Source organism: Podarcis filfolensis, assembly GCF_964270895.1.
Source record: "Podarcis filfolensis genome assembly, chromosome: 6".
In the NCBI taxonomy this organism is placed as follows: Eukaryota; Metazoa; Chordata; class Lepidosauria; order Squamata; family Lacertidae; genus Podarcis; species Podarcis filfolensis.
In genome coordinates, this window is record NC_139609.1 from 70,074,336 (window position 1) to 70,098,155 (window position 23,820).

Sequence of the window (23,820 nt, forward strand, 5' to 3'; positions counted from 1 at the left end):
TGGTTTAGTTACAGGCACCAAAAAGCTATTGCTTTCTAACATGAGTCCCAATATTTTTTAAAAAAAACAAAATACCCATGTCACCGTATATATGCAACACGGTAGATGTTTCTTTCTGACGCCCAGATTATTCAAATATAAGGAATATTAAAATGTAAGGCTTTGCTGAACTTTTTAACTTATCAGATCTCTAGCGTGTTTAGGGAAGTTTTTAATGTTTTATGTTTTGTTGTATTTTTAATATTTTGTTGGAAGCCATCCAGTGGCTGGGGAAACCCAGCCAAATGGGCAGGGTATAAATGACATTATTATTATTATTATTATTATTATTATTATTATTATTATTATTACTGCAGTGGTACCTCGAGTTACAAACATTTTGGGTTACAGACCCCACTAACCCGGAAGTAGTACCTTGGGTTAAGATGAGAAGTAGTACCTCAGGATGAGAACAGAAATCGTGTGGTAGGGGCAGAGAGGCAGCAGGAGGCCCCATTAGCTAAAGTGGTACCTCAGGTTAAGAATGGTTTCAGGTTAAGAACAGACCTCCAGAACGAAATAAGTTCGTAACCAGTGGTACCACTGTATTATCCCAAACTCTGAAGGCTGGAATGCTACTCCAAGTTTACCATGGAATAAAGTCAACCCATTGGGTGAGAGTTTGGATCGTGCCCTTACCATTTTATCCCACAGTGTTTCAGCACAGCATACAGTGTTGTTCTCTCTATTCTTTTAATCTGCACAACAACCCTGTGAAGTAGATTAAACAGAGTGATGTCAACTGACGAAAAGACATCTAATGAGCTTTGTGACTGAGTGGAGATTTGGACTCTGATCTCCGTGTGCCTAAATTGGGAAGCCTTACCCAACACTCCATCCATCACATCACACTGACTGTAAATAAATAATTATACTATTAGAGCTGAGCTAAAATTGCTCAAAAGACATTTTTCTGAGAAAATTTCTGACCTTTTCCCTTTCCCACTCCCTGCTCTAGTATAAAAGCCCTCTTTTGTTCAGAATTTCCCACCAGTTTTCCCCACATTGCTTTGATAATACCATTGATAATAGTTGTATTTCCTTGTCCCCACCACCAGTATCTAAGAACAATGCTAGATACAATTGTCAGGTGCCTCTGATATGAGACACTGTGAAGACTGCAAAATGGCGGCCGGGGGGGGGGGGCAGAAGAATAATTGCTGTGGTAGGGGGAGGATTATTACAGGAGGAGGGAGAAAGAAGCTGTGTTACTGCCACTGCTAATGGTAATCTCCAATAAACTTTTGGGAAACGTCTCCTCCCACTGGAGAAATTTGGTGAAATTGTCCCCCCAATTTCTCTGGGTGGAATTCAGTGAAGCTCTAGGTCAAATGTATAATCACTGCAAGGATTTGTCTATGAATAGCATAATGTTCTCCCCATCTCCTGTCCCTGTGTTTGAGGGATTCCCTAACCCTCTGGAGCAAATTTGAGAGTGGCACGGGGGGAGGAGAGGGGGGAAAGTCCCATTGACCAAGCAGACGTCATCCACCTGCATAATTATTTAGCTGAATACTACCCTAAGCTGACAAATAGGGTGGAGAATTTCGAAAGGTCATTTGCTCACAGGTCTTAATTGCATAACTAACCATATTGCCTACACATTTAGAAATGTGAAAGGTAGATTAAGAGTCCACAGCTTTTTTACCAGAGGATAATGATCCTTGCACTGTAACAAACTAATCAAATGCACTTTTAAAATGAATTCAATCATGAGAAATGACATTCCTTCTACTATATGTAGGTTTTAATAATTGGCTGTTGAAGATTATTCATTTTTTAATGAATTGCTTATATTGCAAATTATTCTTGTTATGGCTGGTACTAAGGAACACCTTTGTAAATGCTGATCTTTTTGTGAGACAATCTGGAAAGTCATGAATGTTTTAGGCTTGCTGTAGTGATTTTTTAAAAATGTTGATTACACTGAGGAAGTAGAAATTTGCACATGAAAATTCAGATTGGACCCTGATTCAGCACTTCCGAGAACAGCCCACTTCAACTGTTTTGGAAGCTGTCCAGTTTAGCTCAGGATCCTGGTCCACTCCAGAAAAAAAGAAGCATTGCCCTTTCCCCTTCACTACAGGAAAACCAAAAAACAATGACTATTTTTCATTTTGACAGAAATGAATGAAATTTGCAGGCGTAGTATTCCTTCCAGAGTGAGTGAAGCCTGTGAAATTATAGGGGAATAAGTCTAGGCTGTGCTTGTTTTTTGTGCTGGGCACATTTGAAGTTTGACTTTTTAAGTGAATGTCTATAACTTTTTTGGAGGGTTTTTTTTTGGCACGCTTGGGTGAAATTTCAAGGCATGGTAGACCTACCAAATTTCAGAAGGGTATCTGTAATGGTTTTCAAGTGTAGCCTGTACAGTTTCAGAGTAAGTAAAAAAGAAATCACTTAATCTCTCCTATTGTTTTGTGGGCAATTGTTCTGAAAATAGCAGACATGGCAAAGGCTCCTCTGAGTAAGACACCTATCAATTTTCAGCCAAATACGTGCAGCCGGTTTTGTGTTTGACACCTTTAAACTGCAGGAGGAAGACTAAGCAATTCACTTTTCTCTTGCTTGGTTTTGATTGTAGGTGCTGATTCAGTGGCATTAGATTTATTACTTTATTATTATTATTAATTATTAAATTTGTATGCCCCCTTCATCCAGTAGTTCAAAACAGAAAAATACAAAATGAGAATACAAAATACATAATCAAACAAAAACAAAGCAATAGCCCCTTCTCACAAATGAATATTTATTATGTCCCTAGATGAAAAAATATATATATATCTTGTTTGTCACTATGTGAATGGGTTGCTGGACTGGATGGGCCACTGGTTTGATCTGGCCACTGGCTTGATCCAGCAGGCTTCTTAAGTTACATGTATTCTTCAGGTACATCACACATAGCACCAAGCAAAGTATTTTGATTTGAGGACCAAACTGGCATGGGCATTATAAAACATCTCATGGACTCTTACTTCCCCCTTCTTCTCATCTAACTCTGGATATTTATAATTATTTTAAGTGATATTTATTTTTACCCTCTCTTTCTAGTATCACTTTTAATTTTAGTTTACTCATTCTCATCAACCCGCCCACCCCTCAAAAAGATAAGAAGCCTTCAGTCTGTTAATTCATGATACCATAGTGTATGGAAAGTCATCACTTTACATGGTTGCCCCACCTGGTGACAACACACAGCTAACCTTTCCTAAACCTAGTTGTGTCCCACGTGAAGAAGGTTGAAGGCTGTTGCCATGGCATTGAGGTATCTCCAGAGAGAGAGAGAGAGAGAGAGAGAGAGAGAGAGAGAGAGAGAGGGAAATGCTTTTTTTTTTTTTTACTTCCTAAGCAAGGCTAAACTATACACATACATTACAGACACACACATCTTTAAGCACTGGACCAAACCATGGTTTCCCACAGAGTCATATTTATCAATGCATTTCCTGTGGAAGGAAAGAAGAAATTGCCTGTTTTGCAGATTAGGAACTATTCAAGGGGTATGTGTGTGGGGAAGGGAAGATGGAGAGAATGATGACAATTGGAAAGAAAAGAATAAATCAGCCTTGCCACCATTCATGACTTATTCATGAGACATGTGAATTTTGCATTTAAATTTGACATTCTCATGATCTCAATATTGTATATGCAAATCTAAAGATTTCTGCATCCCTTCACATTCTTGATTCAAGTGTGCTCTCAGTTTTTCCCCGTCCTCCTGTGAATACAAAACTAGCAAACCTCCACGTAGATGCTGCTTTACATGGGGTTTATTCTTTTTCCACAAATCCAAAGAATGCAATCAATATAATGTATTAATTTCACAGATTGTTCAAATGGTAATTATTGTTATTGAGCATTCTTTTTTTATAGTGTTTCTCCCCTCCCCCTCCCTTTTGCTGGTTTATTTGCAATTCTGCTTTTGCCTTCTCCAAGATTCTGTCATGCCCAAATAGAGAGTCTCTGTGTATATTTATCTGTCAATATACTTACAAATAATTCAGAAAAGCAGATCAGAATTACAAAGAATGGTAAATGTCAACCAGCCAGGAACAGATATGTGCCATGCCTGCATGAAAAAAATTCAATTACAAATATTTAAAGTGTCAGTTGATAAGTAACGAAAAACGCCCTACTCTTATTTGACTGCCAGTTTTGAAATTACAATGTTAGTGTAGAAATAGCTCATCTGTTAATAACTAACAAGTTGCTATCACATTCCCCAAGCTGAAGAAAATAAGGTCGCATAAGTGCTTATATGCAATTTATAGAAGTGATTGCTAATAACCCAAAACACAAGCCATAGTATTTTTTATTTCTTCACTGAGTGTTGTAGCCCATTCTGTTCCTTGGAGCTGCAAACAATTGGTAAATTTTGAAGTGCAGGAACTCACTGTGACAGTCTCCAGAGCCACACCCAAAAGAGAGACCATTTTAAAGCTCTCCTTGGCAGAGCTTTAAAATGCATGAAAAGGCAAAGGGTGGTGTAGGAACTTTTTTTAGCTATGGAGAACTGTATCCACATCTCCAATCCGTCATGAAGTTCACTGGGTGGCTTTGGGCTAGTCACCGTCTGAATGTAGCCTACGTATGCATTAGTCCAGGAGTACCCAATGTGGTGTCCTCCAGGTACTGTTGCACTACAGCTCCCATCAGGCTAGCCAGTGGTCAGGGATGATGGGCATTGTAGTCCAACAACATCAGGAAGGCACCATGCTCTTTACTCCTGCTGTAGTCCAAATGACTCAAATGTGCCGATTTTAACCTAGATCTGATCCCATGGTGCGAGCATATTTGAGAATATATCATATCAATTTTGCCTTCAGATATATCATACCAAATTTGCTCTCCCCAGAGAGGCTTCCCTGGTGCCATCATTACATGTATTTAGGCCCCTGGCAAAAACATTCCTCTTTACCCAGGCCTTTAGCTGTTAGATAATCTATGGCCTGTTAAATCTGGGCGAGGAGGGTTGCTGCTGTTATGATTTTTTTTTATTATGCTACCTATTACTATGCTTTTGTTATGTTTTCCTTTTTAAGCTTCGAAAAATATGTTCTTAATATTGTACACCATCCTGGGATCTTTTGATAAAGGGTGGTATAAATCAAATGAATAATAATAAAAAAGAAACATTCAAATAGATCTATCAATCTTAAGCTTATACAGTTTATACGGATACTAAGATTTTGCATTTTGAGCAGGTTTTGTCGTTGTTATTCAGAAATATAGTGTGTGTGTGTGTGTGTGTGTGTGTGTGCGCGCGCGCGCGTGTGTGTGTGTGTGTGAATGACTGTTCAGGCACACTTTTAAACTAACATGAATGTACTCTAGGAACATTAATGCTGACAATGTCACAAAATGGCTGAAAAAGAAATAGCAGTAACACCTGGAAACTGACTTGACCCTTCTCCCTCACAAAAATCCAACAACAGGAAGAACATCCAAAATATCCACAGCTATTGCATTACCACATAAATTAATTTTGACATTTAATCCTAGATCAATTGGTGAATCTCACAACAGATGGCTTTTCTTGTCACTGTAGCAAATGACGATAAGCAAATATGCTTCCAATTTTTATTTTTTTTAAATCCCACCATTAATTTCCAAAGTTCAGTTCAGTTAACAGCGTTTTCAATAAACTTAAATTAAATGCAAGTGATTTTGGACAAAGAATAACTTTTGCTAAGAGTGTAATGCTTGCTAGCTCTCATATTTATGCACTTAAAGTCTGCTGTACTGGATATATTTCTTTGACTGGAGGAGAATGTTGACAGCACTCATGCAAATTTGTATTCTACATGAATGGAGCAATCCTATGCCTTTCTACTTGGAAGTAAGCCCTGTTGAGTTCAGTGGGGCTTGCAGAATCTCTGCCAGTTACTGGGATGTTGGGTTTGCACAGGTGCACAGGAGAAAGCACTGGGTTGACTCCACTGGGGTGCCTGCACAGTCCCACCCTCACCAATGCCCTGCCTCTGCAACCACCCCTATAAATGGCAGTGGTGCAGCTCTCAGGAGGGCAGTGGTGCAGCACCTCTTTACCACACCAGTGTGCCTGAGAATCCAATCAATCCCATGCAAGATCTGCCTGTAACAGAGAACTCATTAATCAGATTCATCGGTGGTCACTTCTGCTTCCTGCAGCTAAGCACCATGGCCTCTGAGGAAAGATGCACAGTTGGCAGCTATGGCAAGATGATTCACTTTTATCAGCTGCTTAGAGGGTAAAACTGTATTTGATGAAGACTGGGCCTAGGAGCTCAAGTCTTTGCCAAAAAAATTAGGGGAGGCTGTGATTTGAAATTGAGAATGGTGTGTGAGAGAGAGCGCTATGCTGCTCTCCTCTCATTCAGTCTCGTCCATGACTCAGCATAGCCATGTAATAAATCCAAGCAGAAGGGTCATTATAAGAAAATTGCTCAACCCACTTATATTCAGCAACGCAATCAAAAGAATTTAATCATTCTTCAGCAATGAAAAACTAAGAATATTCTGGGGGAAGGACTATGACTCAGGAATGGTACACAGGCTTTAAATGTAGGCGGTCCCAAGTAGGCCACTGTGAGAACAGGATGCTGTTGGGCATTTGGTCAGATCAGCAGAGCTCTTCTTTTGTTCTTAGTCACAGGTATATTAAGCTTTTGAAAGGGTCAGGCTGACGAGGAAGACCTCTGCTAGAGAATCTGGAGAGCTACTGTCTCTCAGGACAGGCAATACTGGTTTAGAGGGACAAGCAGTTTGACAAATAATCTAATAACTTCCTGTGTTCCACAAAATTGATTCCAGTGTTGGAATTATGTGTCAGGGATGAATTGGACTCCTGATTACTTTGAAATGGGAAAATGAGTATATTATTAATTGATAACCTTTGAGAATGATTTGGTCATGCAGGAATTCTTCATACTTGCCATGAAATGACTTTTTGCCAAGGCTCTCCAATAACCGTATGCATTTAAAATTAATGTATACACACATGGCACTATTAGGAATTCTTGCCTCATTTTCATCAATATCCCAACATAGTTATTCTCTAACATTCCATGAGAATTAGAGAGTTAAATATGAAAGAAAACATTTCAAAGCCTGAGTCAGGTCTGGGAATCAGGATTGAGATGTAAGTGTGAAGGGAGCGTTAAAGATCAAAAGCTTTCACACTAACCAACAGAAGCTGTTGATACAAAAGTATGTCTCATGTACTAAACTATAATTCCAGTTACTTGAAGGAAAAGGACTAGACTCAGTAAAAGAGTCATTGCACATGTCACTTGGCCTGTAAAACAGACACCATAATTACAGCATATCAAATTCTGATCCCTGCTACATGAACACAAACTAGATTCATTTACACCAGCAGCACAAAGGCACTTGCACTATTTCATCTATGTTACATGTAAGCAGCCCATATCTCCCAGAATATATGTAAATATATATATTATTAATTTCACTTCTGTGCTTCTGATAGCAGAAAAGAAAAAACTGTGAACCACATCTATATCATGTCTGATGTGGAGAGGCTGGAAAAAGAGGCAGGTTTGCAGGAAGATCATACTATGGAAAACTTGCAATTTCACCTGCTTTCTATGATAACCACATGAAGAAGACAGTTACAGATGTAATATTCAAGCCCATTTGCCTTCAGCAAAGCTGATCTGTAGGTGGTCATCAAGTTCCCTTAAGATGCCTCCATCATTATTCCAAAACTAGCAGCCATTTGACAAACTTGGTTGATGCTCAGATGTGCTGGAAATCTGGGTGTACCATGAATCCATCAAATATTGCATTTCCCCCTTAAAGTATTTGTGCCTTGCTCCTATTAATATCAGTTCTTTTGACTCTTTCCCCAAGCTGTATACAAACACTAACATGTTAACAACAAAAGAAAATAAAAAGTTAATGATTTCCATTTTACAAATGAAGAAAGTGAAGCATCTATTAAAATGATTTGCTCTTGAACATACACAAAATTAATAGTTGAGGTTCAAATTATTGTTTCTCTTGCCTTCTTGCACTGTCTTGAGAGTTACTGAATTATGTTGTCTTTTTGAGCAACATATTATGGATTGAATACAAAAATATCTGACCGGTTGGTATAGCAAAGGCATGCAGATATGGACCCCAATCCAGTTGACTCACAAGCCATTGAAACCAACAACAGAGTTGGTGGGGTGAAACCTTTGGCCCTTTAGATATTGTTGAACTGTGACTTTCGTCAGCCCCAGCAATCACAGCCAACGACTAAAGAGAATCGGAATTCTAATACAGCAACACCTGGAGGGCCAAAGGCTCCCCACATCTGAAACAGATAGCAAGATATTTGCTGATAATTTAAGTCCTGATGCTTTCAACTGAGCTTAAAGCACTAGCAGCACAGGTGGTGGGGTAGGCCCACTCTCCAACACACGAATCATTGCAGCTTGCCTGGATGACAGTGTGTGTGTGGGGATGTGATACACTGAGGTTGGGACCACAGTGCAGCAATGGTAGTACTGTCACTGGTCCATTTGCTGTACCCACCAGGGCAAACATGCAGCCCAGACATCACCATTTCTGTTTATCTTGTCCAACTAACACTCAGCGATCTGTGGCTACTGAGCATGCTCAGTCATTCCTGAGCTATTTTTAATGCATTTTTTTTAAAAAAATGCTACTTCTACAACTTGGGATTCCTGTGTGCATGTGGTACCCAGGAGGAGCCAGCATGATGGGGGCAGTGCCGTGCCATCGGTTTCCTGAAAGCAGTTGGACAGGGCAGTGGCAAGGTTGGGGACATATAGATGCAGTGGTAGGATCCAATCTGGCTCTCCCAGTGATGTGCCTGCACAGCACTGACCTTGATGCTGCCCTGCCCCAATAAGCCACATCAACACAGCTGTTGAGAAAATGGCCGCTTGCATAGTCCCTGGGTGGGTAACAGCAGTGGCCTGTTGCAGCAGGCCCTCGGCACCATGGAGTGAAGCCACTCCATCATGGGCTGACCATTGGATAATTCCTCCCGGCTGGCTGCTAGGGAGGGTGAGACAGCCTGCCATCTGTAGATTTCAAGCCACCCAATTCTGGCAGGCAGGGGGCATGGCTTGGATGGTAGACCAGAGTGGAGTAGTCCACCTCTGAATATATAGGCCAGCTGAGCCCCAAACAGGTGTTATCTCAGGGTACTCTGTGAGAGGGCTCTAGATGGAAGTCTCTGTCGAGAAGCCAGGTGTGGGGCAGATGGGCTATAGGCCTTCCAGCAGCAGCCTGGGAGGGCCACCTTGGTAGACCTGCATCTTGAGAAGGTCTCACAATCCCATCATGACCCTGTTCCAGCATCTGCCCTCCATTTGGAGGCTGAGAATGGATATACTCAATGAGAATACTCAATGAGAATGGATATACCCAATGCCTGAACCAAAGCCTGCCCACAATTGTAATCCATAAAAGTTGTGGCTGATTTTAAATTCTAGAACATTGTCTTATCTAGTTTGTTACACCTATTTTTGTCTAGGCCTTCACTCCCTGCAGCAGGGGTCACTGTGAGTGGGTCTGAAATGGTAGTATGGCACAGCTGCACCACGCTCCTTACAATATCCCCTCGTGGCTCCCATTCTTTTGGCATTCACCACCTGAGCTCAGTATTAGATGGAGGGGTGGCGATTTTGATAAGAAATGATTTGTCTGCAAGTTCTTATTGTTGATATGTGTGAGTTCTGAGCAAGAATGAGAGTTCCAAAAAATAATAGCATACTATTTTTGGTATATTATATACAATCAAGAAACCATCCTACAAAGTTGTGGACATTTATGCTTTATTTGGTTTCATCCCAATGAAGTGGATTGCCTTTGAAATCTGAACCCAGAGCCTGAAAAGCAGTTAAAGGAGGCTGTCACCTGAAACAGCAATGAGGTTGTCAAATCTTAGCATCCTTAGTGGATAAAGTCTGGTTGCCCAGATAAATTCTGTACAAGACATACAAGGGTAGTTGATACCTAATGAAATGCGAAATAACTGTGCTTAAATTATCTATGGATTCGCCATACTCACAGACCAGAAAGTGAACTTCAAAGATCCTAGCATGAATTTTCACAAAAGTTGAATTTAAAACAATGCAAATATTTGCACTGGCACTTGTGTGAGAATTTGGTCCAGCAACAGAGAAACCATCATGTGACTGGTCTGACCACTTTCAATTGTGCATCCTAAATTTTGATTATCAAATCATGTTTTCAAGAAAAAAGCAGTTTGTGATCAAACAATAACTTATATATCTATATATATATTGGGAGTTTTGATTGCATTTGAATAACAAATAAGGATGAGAGACTTTTGATTTGCCTATTGCTGCTGGATATTTCAAGAACAAAAAAACCAAACAAACATACAGGCCTGAAGTAGTAGTTTCAATTAAACTGCCCATCTGTAACTATGCTTTATTTTTAAAAATGGATATGTTTTTCTGATGAAATATTCTGTTTTATATCGGCGGCGGGGGGAGGGGGGAAATAAAATTTGTGTTTTAACTTTTAAAAATACAAATTTCTTCTGTTGTTTACTAGATTCTGAAATATCACACTATGGGCGAGAGCCATGGCTATGCAAGTGGACCAGATGAGACTTTCCCTTCTCCCTCTGCAGCCATTTGTGTGCCCCCACTCCATTAGTCTTTGGAGGGCCACCCAATTCTAGATAGCAGATTTTGGGTTGCAAGGGAGTTGCGGGGGAGGGAGAGGAAGAGGAGGTCCTTTTATGTGAGTGGAAGTCAGTTGTAGAAGCAGCTTTGACACTGCTGGATGCCCCCAAATACAGTATATTTCATATGAATTTTGAGCAAAGTGATTGCAAAGCCTTTTGTTTGTTTATAAGAAAATCTTAGATTTTATTATGGGACAGGCACCTGGATACCCAAACTGAGGGTTTAAAATGCTACAGAATATGGGGTGGATTTCTACTCTGGACCTGAGATTCCAGCCTCCGTGATATTTTGAAGTGGTTCCAGCAAGAATAGGATTGCCATATTTTACCTCACAGCTGGTGAAGTTTTTCTGTCACTTTATTTCCACATTAGAAAGAAACACCGTGGCGCATCTGCAGCAGCATAACTGGATGCCTTCATCTGCCCCAGCTGCAACAAAACATGTCTCTCCTATATTGGTCTTATACAGCCATGGCAGTCGCTGCAACCTTCTAACACTCCCAAAAGCACACTCCTCCATTGTCTCCTGAGACCGAAAGATGACAACAACAACAAAAAGAAGCAGTTCCACTAAGGTTAATTGCCCTGCATGCCACTTTAAAAAAATATGCACAGGAGCATAGGTACTAAAAGAAGAATGGCAATCTTAAACCACACATAATATAATACTCCAGAGGGACCATTGATTTGACATAGTAAAGCTATTCTTGCATTTTCATGTCCTTCTACAAGCTAAAATTGAATCTAAAATTGAGCAATGTCTCCAAAACAGATTGCGTCAGTCTCCTCTTTTCAAATCAGGGTGTTTTTTTGTTTTTTGTTTTGTTTTTTTAAATCCTGGCCAAAAAGGGAAAACATCTTCATGAAATCATTATAAGTGCCAGCTATTTAACCACCTGTCACTTTGCCATTGATGCCTACTCAATATTTGACAGGAAAAACATTATTTTGTCTACATATTATCTCACAACACAAGCAGTATAACCCACACACAACGGCACTCACCTATTGTGTGGAAATCTGTTTAAACAAAGAAAGGAAATTTCTCTCACAAAACCAAGGGAAGGAAAGACAATTGCTTGTAATTAATGTTACTAGTAGGTTTAGGCAGTCAAAGCACCCAAACAAAACAAGCAGCTCAGTCTTAGAAGATCTCTTAACAGCCTTTCTCAAATTAACCTCAGCTTTGCTTCTAATATGTAAAACATCTCATGTGTGGCAGTTAGTTGTTTTTTAAAAAACAAAACAAAACAAAAAACCTAAAAAATTATGTTATCAAGTTACACCATCAGCTTAAGCAGTTTGAACTTTGATAACTATAATTAAGATGCTTGAGTGACCGTTGGTTAATAAATAAATAAAATATCTTATGCTATTAATTGTAGTCCAGCTCATTCTCAAAACATTATGCTTTAGCATTGCATCTGAACTCGGCTTATGATTCATTTCAATGGGAAAAGGACTTGCTTCTTCCATTAAAGTGAACAGAAAAATAGCCAACATGTACAAGAACTCTATCAATATATTAGAGCATGATTTGGATTAGGGTATGCGTGTCACAGAGTTTAAGGTTGCAATCCTAAACATACTTGTCAAAAAATGTCCCGTTGAGCTCTCTGCAACTTATTTCTGATGAAGCATGCATAATATTTTTGTGCTGTAAATCACACGGAGGAAATGGCCAAACAAAAAAGGCTAGGTGCTTTGAGAAAAGTGACCTAAATTGCTATCCTGTATGTAACTCCCTTTGGACACTTTCCAAAGTCTTTCTAAGCATTTGTTGGAGGCACTGTAAAAGATAAAAGAGGGTTTTTAATGTATTTTAGTCTGAATCATATGTTGTTTTTGTCTATTTTAATGGGCTACTTTGAGGGGGGGGGTTCTCCCTGTTGCCTGGTGCCCCAAGCTTCCAAGGTGGAGTGAAATATCATATACTGACTAAATAATAATATGGGCAGAGCAATCTGAATGGGGAGACATAGGTTTACCACTGCATTCAAAACCCTGCTGGCTCCGACCATTCAGTGCAAAAGGGGCAGGAGAGGCAGGGTGGTGGCTGGGATTTTTTTGTTGTTGCACCAACTCCAGGTGGCTGCAGCAGAGGGGCCCAGAACATATATTTTTCAAGGAGTAGAACAGTTCTGGATTCTGCAGATCTGTGGTTGGCTCTGCTCCAGTCATACCTCCCTCCCAGCGCCTTGTTTTGGGGCTCAGGTAAGGAGGCTATTGTTGGTGAGTACACTGCTGGCGTACGACGCTGTGGCTTAAACCACTGAGCCTAGGGCTTGTCGATCAGAAGGTCGGCCGTTCGAATCCCTGCAACGGGGTGAGCTCCCTTTGCTCGGTCCCTGCTCCTGCCAACCTAGCAGTTCGAAAGCACGTCAAAGTGCAAGTAGATAAATAGGTACCGCTCCAGCGGGAAGGTAAACGGCGTTTCCGTGTGCTGCTCTGGTGCGCCAAAAGTGGCTTAGTCATGCTGGCCATATGACCTGGAAGCTGTATGCTGGCTCCCTTGGCCAATAAAGTGAGATGAGCGCCGCAACCCCAGAGTCGTCCACGACTGGACCTAATGGTCAGGGGTCCCTTTACCTTTACCTTACACTGCTGGCAGTAGCTGTTCCACCACCTGTGCATTTGGCAGGATCTGGTGGAGGGACACCACCACCTAATCATTCTATAAATTTGTTTCACCATCAACATCGCCATCCTACCTGCCCCAAGTAGTGCTGAACAGGGAGTTAGGATTGTGCTGTAAATAAATTAAATATACTGGGAGTGGAATCCAACATAGCTGCAAGCAGTGCTTTTTTTCTAAAAAAATGTTTAGGGGTACTCTCATTTTTCTACTCATAATGAAATACAGCCCCTCAATGAGCCCAAACTTAGATCCACAAAATGTTTAGGGGCACGCGTACCCCTGCGTACCCCCAGAAAAAAGCACTGGCTGCAAGCCTTTTGTTCAATCAGCTCAATTATTTCTGGTTACACCATGGAATATTCGCCTCCCTCTCCTCCCACCATGCCTGCTTAAACCTGGTGAGATTTGGGGAGGATATGAGACACACATGGGGGGAGGGAGAGAAGTCCCTTTGTGCAAGTGGAAGTCCTTGCGCTGGCAGGGTGTGGTAACTGAATACCATCATAAATATGAATATTACAGTGGTAATTACTCGGGTTACAAACACCTTGGGTTACAAAAACTTCGGGATACAGACTCTGCTAACCCAGAAGTAGTACCTCGGGTTGAGAACTTTGCCTCAGGATAAGAACAGAAATCGCAGTGGGAGGCCCCATTAGCTAAAGTGGTACCTCAGGTTAAGAATGGTTTCAGGTTAAGAACGGATCTCTGGAACGAATTAAGTTGGTAACGAGAGGTACCACTGTACTAAATCATAGGATACATACCAGCAGAGGTATATTCCTTTGTGGTCTTTGGAACAGTCAAAGGCCGAAGCAGATCAGCTTTCTATCCCTTAGTATTGCAGGGTTGAACTAGACATCATACTATTCATGTCTTTAGCCCTCACATGGGCTTAAATTGCTTCCTAACAGAGACTCATCTTGGGACTAGCATGTGAGGAGAGGGCTTTAATGCTTTGCTCTCAGAGTCCAAATTGGAACTGCCCCCTAGCCTCCTATTTCCAATGGGAGGAAAGCTCCCATTGGTTCCATTGGTGCCCCTGCCCCCATGCCACAGCCCTGATTGGTCTCCCCTCCCCTTTTTCTGCCTATTAAAAATAATAATAATCTGCCATTCAAGAGTAAAATACATCTACTTCGGCCTTTGGGATATTAGAGATAATAAAAAAGTAAGAATATAATCTAGACACCAGTAAGCATTTTAATGTTCCATTAATTTCATTTAGAGAGAATTAAACACACATCCAATTCTCCTATTAAACTCAGTGGGACTCAAATTGCTTATCTTTGGTTGATTTGTACCCTATGTTTTTATTTTTCATTACCTAACTTCTTCACATCATTTTGTATAGGAGACCTAATGATAATGATATGCTTATCTATAGAAATATACGAGTGATGGCTGATGTTGTTTATGCTCTCAAAGTGGGGTGGAGAGATGGCAAACTTTTTTTACATATTTAAAGGAAGCAATAATTAAATGTTCAGAAAGAGACCAATTCAATCTAGCAAATGTTTAGAAGAGTCATTTTGTATTGGCTGTGGGGGAGATGCTCTATTCCTGGTGATAAAATGAGTTAATTTTCATGGTTTATAAAAGGACTGAATCCTGTTGAAAACAGGGGGAAATGCATATCTTTACATATGTAGTTTTTAGTGGCACCTACAACAATATATGTAATATAATCATCACCATAATTAATTAAGATAACAATATTGCAGAATGTTGCTAAATACTGATTCATCGCTAATTAACATTATATAGAAAAACAAACTTGCCTAGTGAATCAGAAAATGCATTTTGCTCAATTATTTTGAATACTCTAGCTTAGTTTTAATTACTATTTTTTTCTGTAATGTATTAGCCAAGGCATTTGGATTGGCTCTATGAATAAAAATAGAAGTATTATGGCATCTCCATATAACGTCGCCCAGAAATACTGGCCAATACCATTTGGTGAATAACTTAAAAGCAGAACAAAAATATGTATTCTTTTGTGCATTTTCGTAGAAGGATCCTAAACCTGTATGAAATACTGATAGAGAATGTCTGGCTTGTATAGAAAATGCATATGTAGAAAGGCTGGGCTGTTTATCAGGAAATATTGGCAAGGGTCCAAAGAGCTACTTTAGGAACACTCAAGGGCCGGAGCAGTAAACCAACCACAAAAGCAGGAGTAGTGCTTCTGACTGACAGGCAAAAATAGAGGGGGTGGGGAAATATCCAGGTGCTAGAAACATGATTTGTTCCAAGCCCGACCCTTTCCCCAGGGGCATGTTTCCAGCAACAGTTCTCAGATACATGAGACACTAAGGTGACTCCATTATGCTGTCCTTTGCAATTGAGAATTGTTGCTAGAAAGGTGCCTGGCAGTGGCTCTTTGCAGCCCCAGGAAGGGTCTTTTCCCTTGCCCTGCTATCTGAAGTAATTTCAGCTGTAGATGCCATAGATCAAGCCTGACATCGGGCCTTATATTCTTCATTTATTTATTCTTGTTTATCTGTATCTTCTTTTTGTAAACCACTTTGAAGGTTTTGGGTGTGTTTTTAAGCCCGCAACAATCAAGCAGTATATAAATGTTATTAAATAAAAATATATATTAAAAAATCAGCTGATAAGTGGGTTTGATTCTGCATTGGCTACGCATGCCAGTTCCCCTGCTGGGAACTTGTGTACGTAGCTGGAGCAACAGGATTTAACTCCTGCTCATCAACTGATAAGCAGGGGTTAAATCCTGCTCAGTTCAGCAGGGAGCAGAACCTGCAGCCAAAGCTCACTGTTGGGCGATTGACAGGTGGTGCCACCAGTGATGTAGGGAAAAAGAATCAGCTGAAGAATGCCTAGCAGAGAGCACTCTAGCTGTTCTACGAAGGTTTGTTGACAATGGTGTCCAGTTATTGGCTTGTAAAGGGACCCCTGACCATTAGGTCCAGTCATGACCGACTCTGGGGTTGCGGCGCTCATCTCACTTTATTGGCCGAGGGAGCCGGCGTACAGCTTCCAGGTCATGTGGCCAGCATGACTAAGCCGCTTCTGGTGAACCAGAGCAGCGCACGGAAACGCCATTTACCTTCCCGCTGGAGCGGTACCTATTTATCTACTTGCACTTTAACAAGCTTTCAAACTGCTAGGTTGGCAGGAGCAGGGACCGAGCAACGGGAGCTCACCCCGTCACAGGGATTCAAACCGCCGACCTTCTGATCGGCAAGTCCTAGGCTCTGTGGTTTAACCCACAGTGCCACCCGCGTCCCATGTATGTACACCCATGTATGTAGATGTAATTTTTCCTAAGGTACTTGTGCTGTATCATTTCCATCCTGTACGTTGTGATGTAGAGAAGAGTTCAGCTCCCAAGGGCTGGCTTAGGCTACAGAGTATTGTAGGACTTAAAATTTGTTCTGTACTTCACAGCATTCCACAGAATGTTTGTTAAGCAAAACGCATTATTGGCCAGACTTCTAAATGTCCTTCTCACAGGGAAGCAGCTGAAATGGAGAAAATGATCACCACTGTTAGAAGACCAGTAGACAGAGGAGTGTCAGAGCACCTTTGAAATTCTCACAAGAATTCTAGTACTGGAAATTGCACACTGAAAGTTTCTGTATTATTCACCTACTTATGCCACTTGCATAAAGCTTGGAACAACCTTCTAGAAGGCATGAGGGAAAAGGTTTAATGAGCAGAGGTTTAAGACCCAGTGAAAGAAGATCGTTTTTCCATAAAGTTCAACTTTTTACTTTTGTGACTATCTCTATAGCTCAAAGATTACAATAATCACAAATAACAGCCCCTCGTGTCATAATCTGAGCCACAAGTTCCTGTATTAAGGCTCAGTAACTTCTACATGTAAAAAAGCCAGAATTTGGGAATGATCCAAGGAGTATTTTTTACAGAGTCATGCTATATGTGTGAAATTATTTCTAAGCAAAGGAAGTTGCTTATAAATGAACTCTAGTGGTCATTTTATTGAACAAGGGGCCAGGAAATACACTAGATTCAAATCTCAATGCAGAGGCTATAGAATATTCACCTCAGATTCACCAATTTATGACTCTCCAGCATCAGTAGGAGAGATGTCAGGGTGCAGAAAACAGAAGAACCAACATCAAGTATCTTCTACAGAGACAGATACTGTACTACAGTATTTGTAATGAAGACAGTAACTGGCTATGAGAGGGTATGGTTGAAGTGCAATCAACCTCAACATCCTTATCTATTGAAGAAAAAGATTAACCACCCAATGAGTTGAAGACTTTATTGCTGTTGCTGTGTTTTGTTTAGGAAAGCCTGTGACCCAGTGGACTGTTGAAGGGGGCAGTAGTTTCACAGGGGAAGATGTCATCCCCACTTCAAAATGTTGAAAATCTAAAGGCGTTAATGGTTCTTTCTGAGTTAAATGTATTAAGACAAAGCCAGGTGTTGGGTTCGCTTCAGGTTTGAAGTACTGCTGAGTTTGGGTGTTCTTAATAACCTGATTTTTAATAGATAAGGATGCTGAAGAACTGATTATGCTTCAACTATCCCATTTCATTGCTAAGTCTTCATTACTGTAATTATAGTCTAAATAGCATCATAGTTTCAAAAATTATGATATAAAAACTGGGCATTCAGTGGTTAAAAGCGTCAGAGCTGGAGATTCCAGGCTGACAGAAAGCTTTACCTCAGGAGAACAACAGGAGCAACATGACCTGAGGCCTAGTTTATTTGCTTGTAATGCAAGCCCTTATCATACATTATTCACACATACAATAAATATGTGAGGGGCTGGGTGGGCAGCAGGCTGTGCCCCTAACATACACACATTCATTGTATTGCCTGAAGAGGACCCCATTCATACAACTGGGAAAACAGGGTCCCCAAATAGGCAGGGAAAAGCCCTCCACATCTACAGTTGTATGTGCAGAGTCCTTTTTTTCTTCCTTTCCTCTTTTTACAGAACAATGATCGTGTGTACATTGGAGCAGAGCTGCTGCCACAGTGCCATCCCCCCCTCATGCAATTAACTGTATGCATAGAATAACATATTAAAGGGGCTATTGTGTTGCAAGTATGAGGGAGATGTTTCAACCTGATTATTGAAGGAGATTCCAGTTGTAAGAAGAGACAGCAGCTGACACTAAACATCACAGGGGCAACACAATAGTGGATGGGTTAAACTAAAAAAGACCTATGATGTAAAGAATGTGTTGCACAGAGTGTGGAAAGTTCATTTTGTAAGTGAAAGCAACCATTTTAAATTGGAAAATATGCCATTCTGAGTTGCTTATTATTGTGTACAGTGGTACCTCGGGTTACAGACGCTTCAGGTTACAGACTCCGCTAACCCAGAAATAGCATCTCAGGTTAATAACTTTGCTTCAGGAGAAGAACAGAAATCATGCTCTGGCGGCGTGGCGGCAGCAGGAGGCCCCATTAGCTAAAGTGGTGCTTCAGGTTAAAAACAGTTTCGGGTTAAGAACGTACCTCCAGAATGAATTAAGTACTTAACCCGAGGTACCACTGTACTACCATAGATCCAGGGAAACTACAAGTGGGATCATGCTGTCCACCCTAGACTGAATCCATTCACCTTAATTGTTGGGGAGAATCCTTTTAGAATTCTGTTTTACAAAGGTGGTTACACTGGCAATTCCTCTCACATTTTCTTTATGCAGTATAAAATCAACCAGACCAAGAAAATCAAATAATAATAATCCTAAGCATTCTTATTGTGAAAAGACTTCTAGGAGATTTACTTCAAAGCGACTTAAATTTACTTCAAATTAATATTGAGATATTAATCTAACAGTTTCAGAGAGGAACGTTACACTTTCACCTGTGAGAAATGTCTTGGAAGTTACAATAACAGTGAGAAACATACTTTCAAGTATGACAGCTTGTCCTTAACCCAGTTATGAGATAATTCAGGCTTGAAACAAATTAGTAAATATGATGCAAGTTATTGAGATTAGTTTCCCTTCACCCTCTAATCTGGAGTGTGTTTGTGAAAGAGAGACCTAAAATTCAGCCCTTTTGGGGGGAAACAGAGCATCTCATAGAATAATAAAGGCCATTTGGACTTCCTTTAACCAATCCTATGGTTTCCTTGTGTGCATATTTTCTGTCACTGATACGGCCAGTTCCTTCTTCTACTCCTTCCCATGGTATATATTTTGGCTTCCTTTTCCTAAACAAACACCCATTTTACCCATGCCTTCCTCTGTTGCTGCCCAATAGTATATATTTTGATTTCCTTATCTATGAGACAGAATTTATTTTCCTCTTAGTAGGCTTTCAGCTTTATTTCTTCACCATGATACTGTTACAAGTTTGGGTGCTAGAGTTTGTGGGTGCAAGGCACTCATAATTCCTGGATTTAGTAAATTTTAGGATTTAATCAATGCTTGGAGTATTAAAATGGGCTGCCAGATGCTGGATTTAGCATACTGAAATACAGGTCAAAACAGCTTCTTGTGTCAGGTAAATCTCCCGGGGAGATGGATCATTAAAAGAGGACAAAGAGAAGATAGGGAGCCATCAAGAAAGGGATTGATAAAGCAATGACTCTCCCCCAGCCAGCAGATGGGTGAAGCCCCACTCTGAGCTCTGAGCTAATGAATCTAAAGACAATGCCAGAGTTTTCCTTAGGAGGAAGTTTTAGGATTTCAGTCAAGGGTAAAGGGGGTCATTCTGTAAAATGTTGCAAGCTGGAGTGTGCATTCAGAACACAATGTGGGCTCCCTGTATCGGAAGCTGCAGCAATGGGAGAGACAGGAGTGTAATGCTTTGAACCCCTCCATTGTAGGCTCAGGATGTACATGTGTGTAAATAAACAATATATCATAAAAACACCACAGCCTCATTTCCAAAGGAAACATTAACCCTGGATATATGCTTGGAGCCCTGGAATCTCGCATCACTTGGAGATTGGGATGGTGTTTAACAGTATTCTACACTCTTCCCATGATATCTTTGCCCATTAACTGCCCCAAAGTCTTTCAGCCATTCCCACCTCACTTTTCCATAGCTGCCTCAGAGCCAAACACTACATAATGCCCTGTATGGACTGTATAACTAAGCACCATGATCTGGTCCTTTTGTAGCAAGGTATATAAAATACTGCCATTCATAATTAAAATGCAGGCACTAGATGATTCATGCCATAAACCCAACCATAAATGGTTATTCATTCCGTTGCTTTTCCTCAAATGACAACCTTCTCCCAAAGTATATTTTTTGGTGTGGTGTTCCTCAAAACAAATGTTTTGAAACACTTGGAGAGGAAGCGAAGACCACGACACAAACCTGAACAATGTCCCGGACGTGCCCATTGTAAAGCTGGTTTTCCAACTGCAGAATGTGGCTCTTACTTCATCAATTCTACCTTCTTCCTCTTTCACTTCCTGTAAAAATCCATTACTAGGTGCAGGCCTCCCAGTATGACTCTGCAATTTTCTGATGAGCCTAAACTGAACAGTGAATGTTCTGAGATTCTTAATTCCATATTCTACAAGCAGTTCTTCCCCCTGTATTTTCCCTATCTTATTTGAATTTAGTCTTTATTTGAAATATGATCAGTTGGGAACCATTTCAGGTCCACTCCATTTTTAAACTGTTCTTTCTTTTGGTTTGGGACATTAATAGTCTACCCTGCATGCACTTTTTCTTCTGAACTTTGGTTGTCGTGTTATATTCCTTTCCTAGAAACGTAAGAAAATGGAAATAATGAGTGGGTTCCATACAACATCATTATTTCCCCCACCCCCCATTCTGCTTCTCTGCTAGCTTTGTGTAGCTCTTCAGCTTGTACTTCAGTGCTTAACACATTGTCTGTTTTCACATGTGAAAAAACAAAGGAGTTAACCCAGCAGCATCAAGGTATCACAGAAGCCTCTCTTCACAAAGCTGTCAACTATTTATTGGTGGTTTGGAGCCTATTCCTCCAAGGCAGAACATTACCTGGAAGAAAGTTTCCTTCAAAAATTGAAATTACTTATGTGTTCTAGCCAAGAGTGCCTTCTGATAGATCTTAGAAGATTTGCTCAAGACAGTTAATTGGGACAAACACAGATTATCACTCTATGCTTCCTAGAAACCACTATTACAACATCTCTGAGAGGTAGCCATCCAGCCTCGAACCACATTTGGGGGAGTTTGTCCCTCTGGCAGAACAGTTTGTAGTCAGGAAGTTCCTCCTTGTGTTTAGTCTAAACTTCTTGCCATTCGAACCCATGGAAGTGCTTTTACCCCTTGTAGGCACAGAAAACAAATCCACCTCTGCGACAGCCCTTCAAATATGTGAATATGGCTATCAAATCGGCTCTTGAGCTGCCTCTTCTCTGTTTCTTTTTGGGGTGGGGGCAGGTCCCAGCCCAGTCTTTCTCAGGTAGGGCAAAGTGCTGGTTACTTTGGGAGCGGATCTCAGCCCTAAGTTGAGAGTTTAGCTCAAGCCCTTCACTTGTGTGCGAGCGAAAACACGCCCAAGAGGCATACCTGGAGACTTGGGGGGGGGGGGGTCGGTAGGGGAGCTCTTCCAGGCGCCCCCCTCCTGCCGCAGGGTTTTGCGGAGAGCAAGCAGGTCCACAAAGTGCAAAGTCTGCCCGGACGAACCCCTCTGCTCCGACCCCCTTACAGAGTCCCCCGCCTCTTCTTTCCGTGGGACCCATTCCCCCGTGGCCAAGGGTGACTATAGAGCCCCAGGCGGTACCTTCCCGCGAATTAACCTGAGGGCTGGGAAGGAGGGTGGAAGCGAGAAGAGAAGAAGAAGCCCGGAGGGGCGTCGGCGAAGAACCTGCCCCAAGCCCCTTCCGCGAGAGAGCGCGGCCAGGAAAGCGGCGGCGGCGGCGGCTCCGCTCCCTGCTCGCTCGGCACATGCCAGGCCCTCGCAGTCCCTCGGTGGGTCGGCATTCGGGGCAGGCCCGCTCTCCGGCGCGGGGTGTGCTGGCGACACCCTCCCGCCCTGTGGCGGTCCCAGCGCCCGCCTGAGAGAGGTTGTTGTGGGAGCCCAGCCCAGGCAGGTCCCAGGCGCTCTCCCCTCCCCCCATCCTCCTCCTCCTCCGCTCTCTCTCTCCCCCCCCCCCTCGCCTCGGTGCCTGGAACAATAGAGTGCGAGTGGAGCCGGCTCTGGGCTGCGCTCCCTCCCCTTCTCCCTCTCCCCGCCTCTCCTCCCCTCCCCTCCCGCCCGCCCGCCCTGAGCCAGAGGCAGAGCAGCCGCCGCCGGAGGAGCCGGTTCCATGCCCGCTGGAGCCTCCTCTCGCCGCTGCTGCCGCCGCCGCCTCGTTCTCCCCCTCAGCGCGCAGCCCCGGCATGGACGTTAGGTTTTACCCTTCCGCCCCCACCGCCGTTGGTTCCTTGCCTGGGGCCGACCCCACTTGCTTGGGCCCCCTGGACTATTACCATTGCAACAAGGTAACAAGGGGGAGGGATGAGAGAGGGGCGGACGGCGGGGGGGGGGTGAGGCGAGGAGGGACGGGCGCAAGTGACCGGGCAAGGGTGGAGAGGATGCAAGCGACCGAGGAGGACGTGCGCTCAAGTCTCAGCCCCCTACCCCACCCCGCCTCCCCTAATTCCCCACGTCGCGCCTCCTCCTCTTCTCCCTCTGGGATGCTGCCCCCTTTGCCCCACACTAACAGCGATGGCGCGCGCACGGCGCTGCGCGGGACTTGTCAGCGCTCCCCGCACGGGGCAGCGCAAGGAGTTGATTCAATGGCACCCCTGAGCAAAGCTCTCTCTCTCTCTCTCTCTCACCTCCCCCCCCCCACCGCCCCACGCACTTTGGTCCAGTTGCGAAGGCTCCGCAAAAACTGGGGAGGGAAAGCTTTCTGCCTCTCTCGCAAATCGCCCCAAAGTCCCATGTCCAGATCGCCTGCTTGCTTGCTAGCAGCAAAGGGAAAAGAAGCAAGCGCTTTAAAAACCGGGACGGGGGAAAACAAACAAACGAAAGAGGCTGAAACTTCTCCTCCTCCTCCTCTGGGGAGCAAGAGTGTGGAAGGTAGCAAGAGAGCGGCTGCATCCTGCAGGAGGGAATTTCAAAACTATTTGGTTTCCCAGCACCCAGGCTGCTTGCCTGAAAGCTGCGACGCAGTTCTCTTTCCCATCTTCGAAGCAAAAGCAGAGCAGGAGGGGAGGGTTGTTTAGTGTGGATGGGGGATATGCGGGGAAGGGTGGGGTGGGGGGGAGAGGAGTGGGAGAGAGGCAGTTGGTTATCAGTTGCGTCGTCACTTCAGACCCCGGATTAGACCTCTCAGTTTTGGTAAACATTATTATAGACGGGAAGAAAAACAATCTGAACGCAGAAAAGTGTGTGTGTATGTGTGTTGTTTGGGGGAGGAGTGGAATTGTATGGGCTCAAGAGGCTGCTTGGTTGGAAATGTATTTCTTGCATGCCTGGCTATGGTTTCTGTTGGACAATGTACAGGCTAGGGGAGAAATGCTTTAGGGTGAGTATATTATAACTCCCCCTCCAATTCTTTAATGTCTTTCTCA

At 42.5% G+C, this 23,820-nt stretch overlaps 1 protein-coding gene and 1 long non-coding RNA gene across 7 annotated transcripts in view; one reads left to right on the top strand and one right to left on the bottom strand.

The window, feature by feature from the left end:
- TOX2 (TOX high mobility group box family member 2) overlaps window positions 1-23,820 on the top strand; it is a 254,047-nt gene that overhangs the window by 15,157 nt on the left and 215,070 nt on the right. For 2 of the 6 annotated variants that reach the window (XM_083618790.1, XM_083618794.1), the window contains exon 1: window positions 22,521-22,743. The exons of 1 other annotated variant lie outside the window; for it this stretch is intronic. In XM_083618790.1, the coding sequence (XP_083474916.1) occupies window positions 22,642-22,743 (102 nt within the window). In that variant the 5' untranslated portion in view covers window positions 22,521-22,641. Of the gene's footprint in view, window positions 1-22,520; window positions 22,744-23,607; window positions 23,775-23,820 lie in introns of those variants that run through there. 3 more of the 6 variants (XM_083618792.1, XM_083618795.1, XM_083618791.1) reach the window with 2 other exon arrangements.
- On the bottom strand, window positions 19,095-22,381 carry LOC310765715. Its single transcript, XR_014549761.1, has 2 exons — window positions 21,829-22,381; window positions 19,095-21,035 (listed from the first exon to the last, which is right to left on the bottom strand). It is a non-coding gene; the product is annotated as an uncharacterized lncRNA (long non-coding RNA).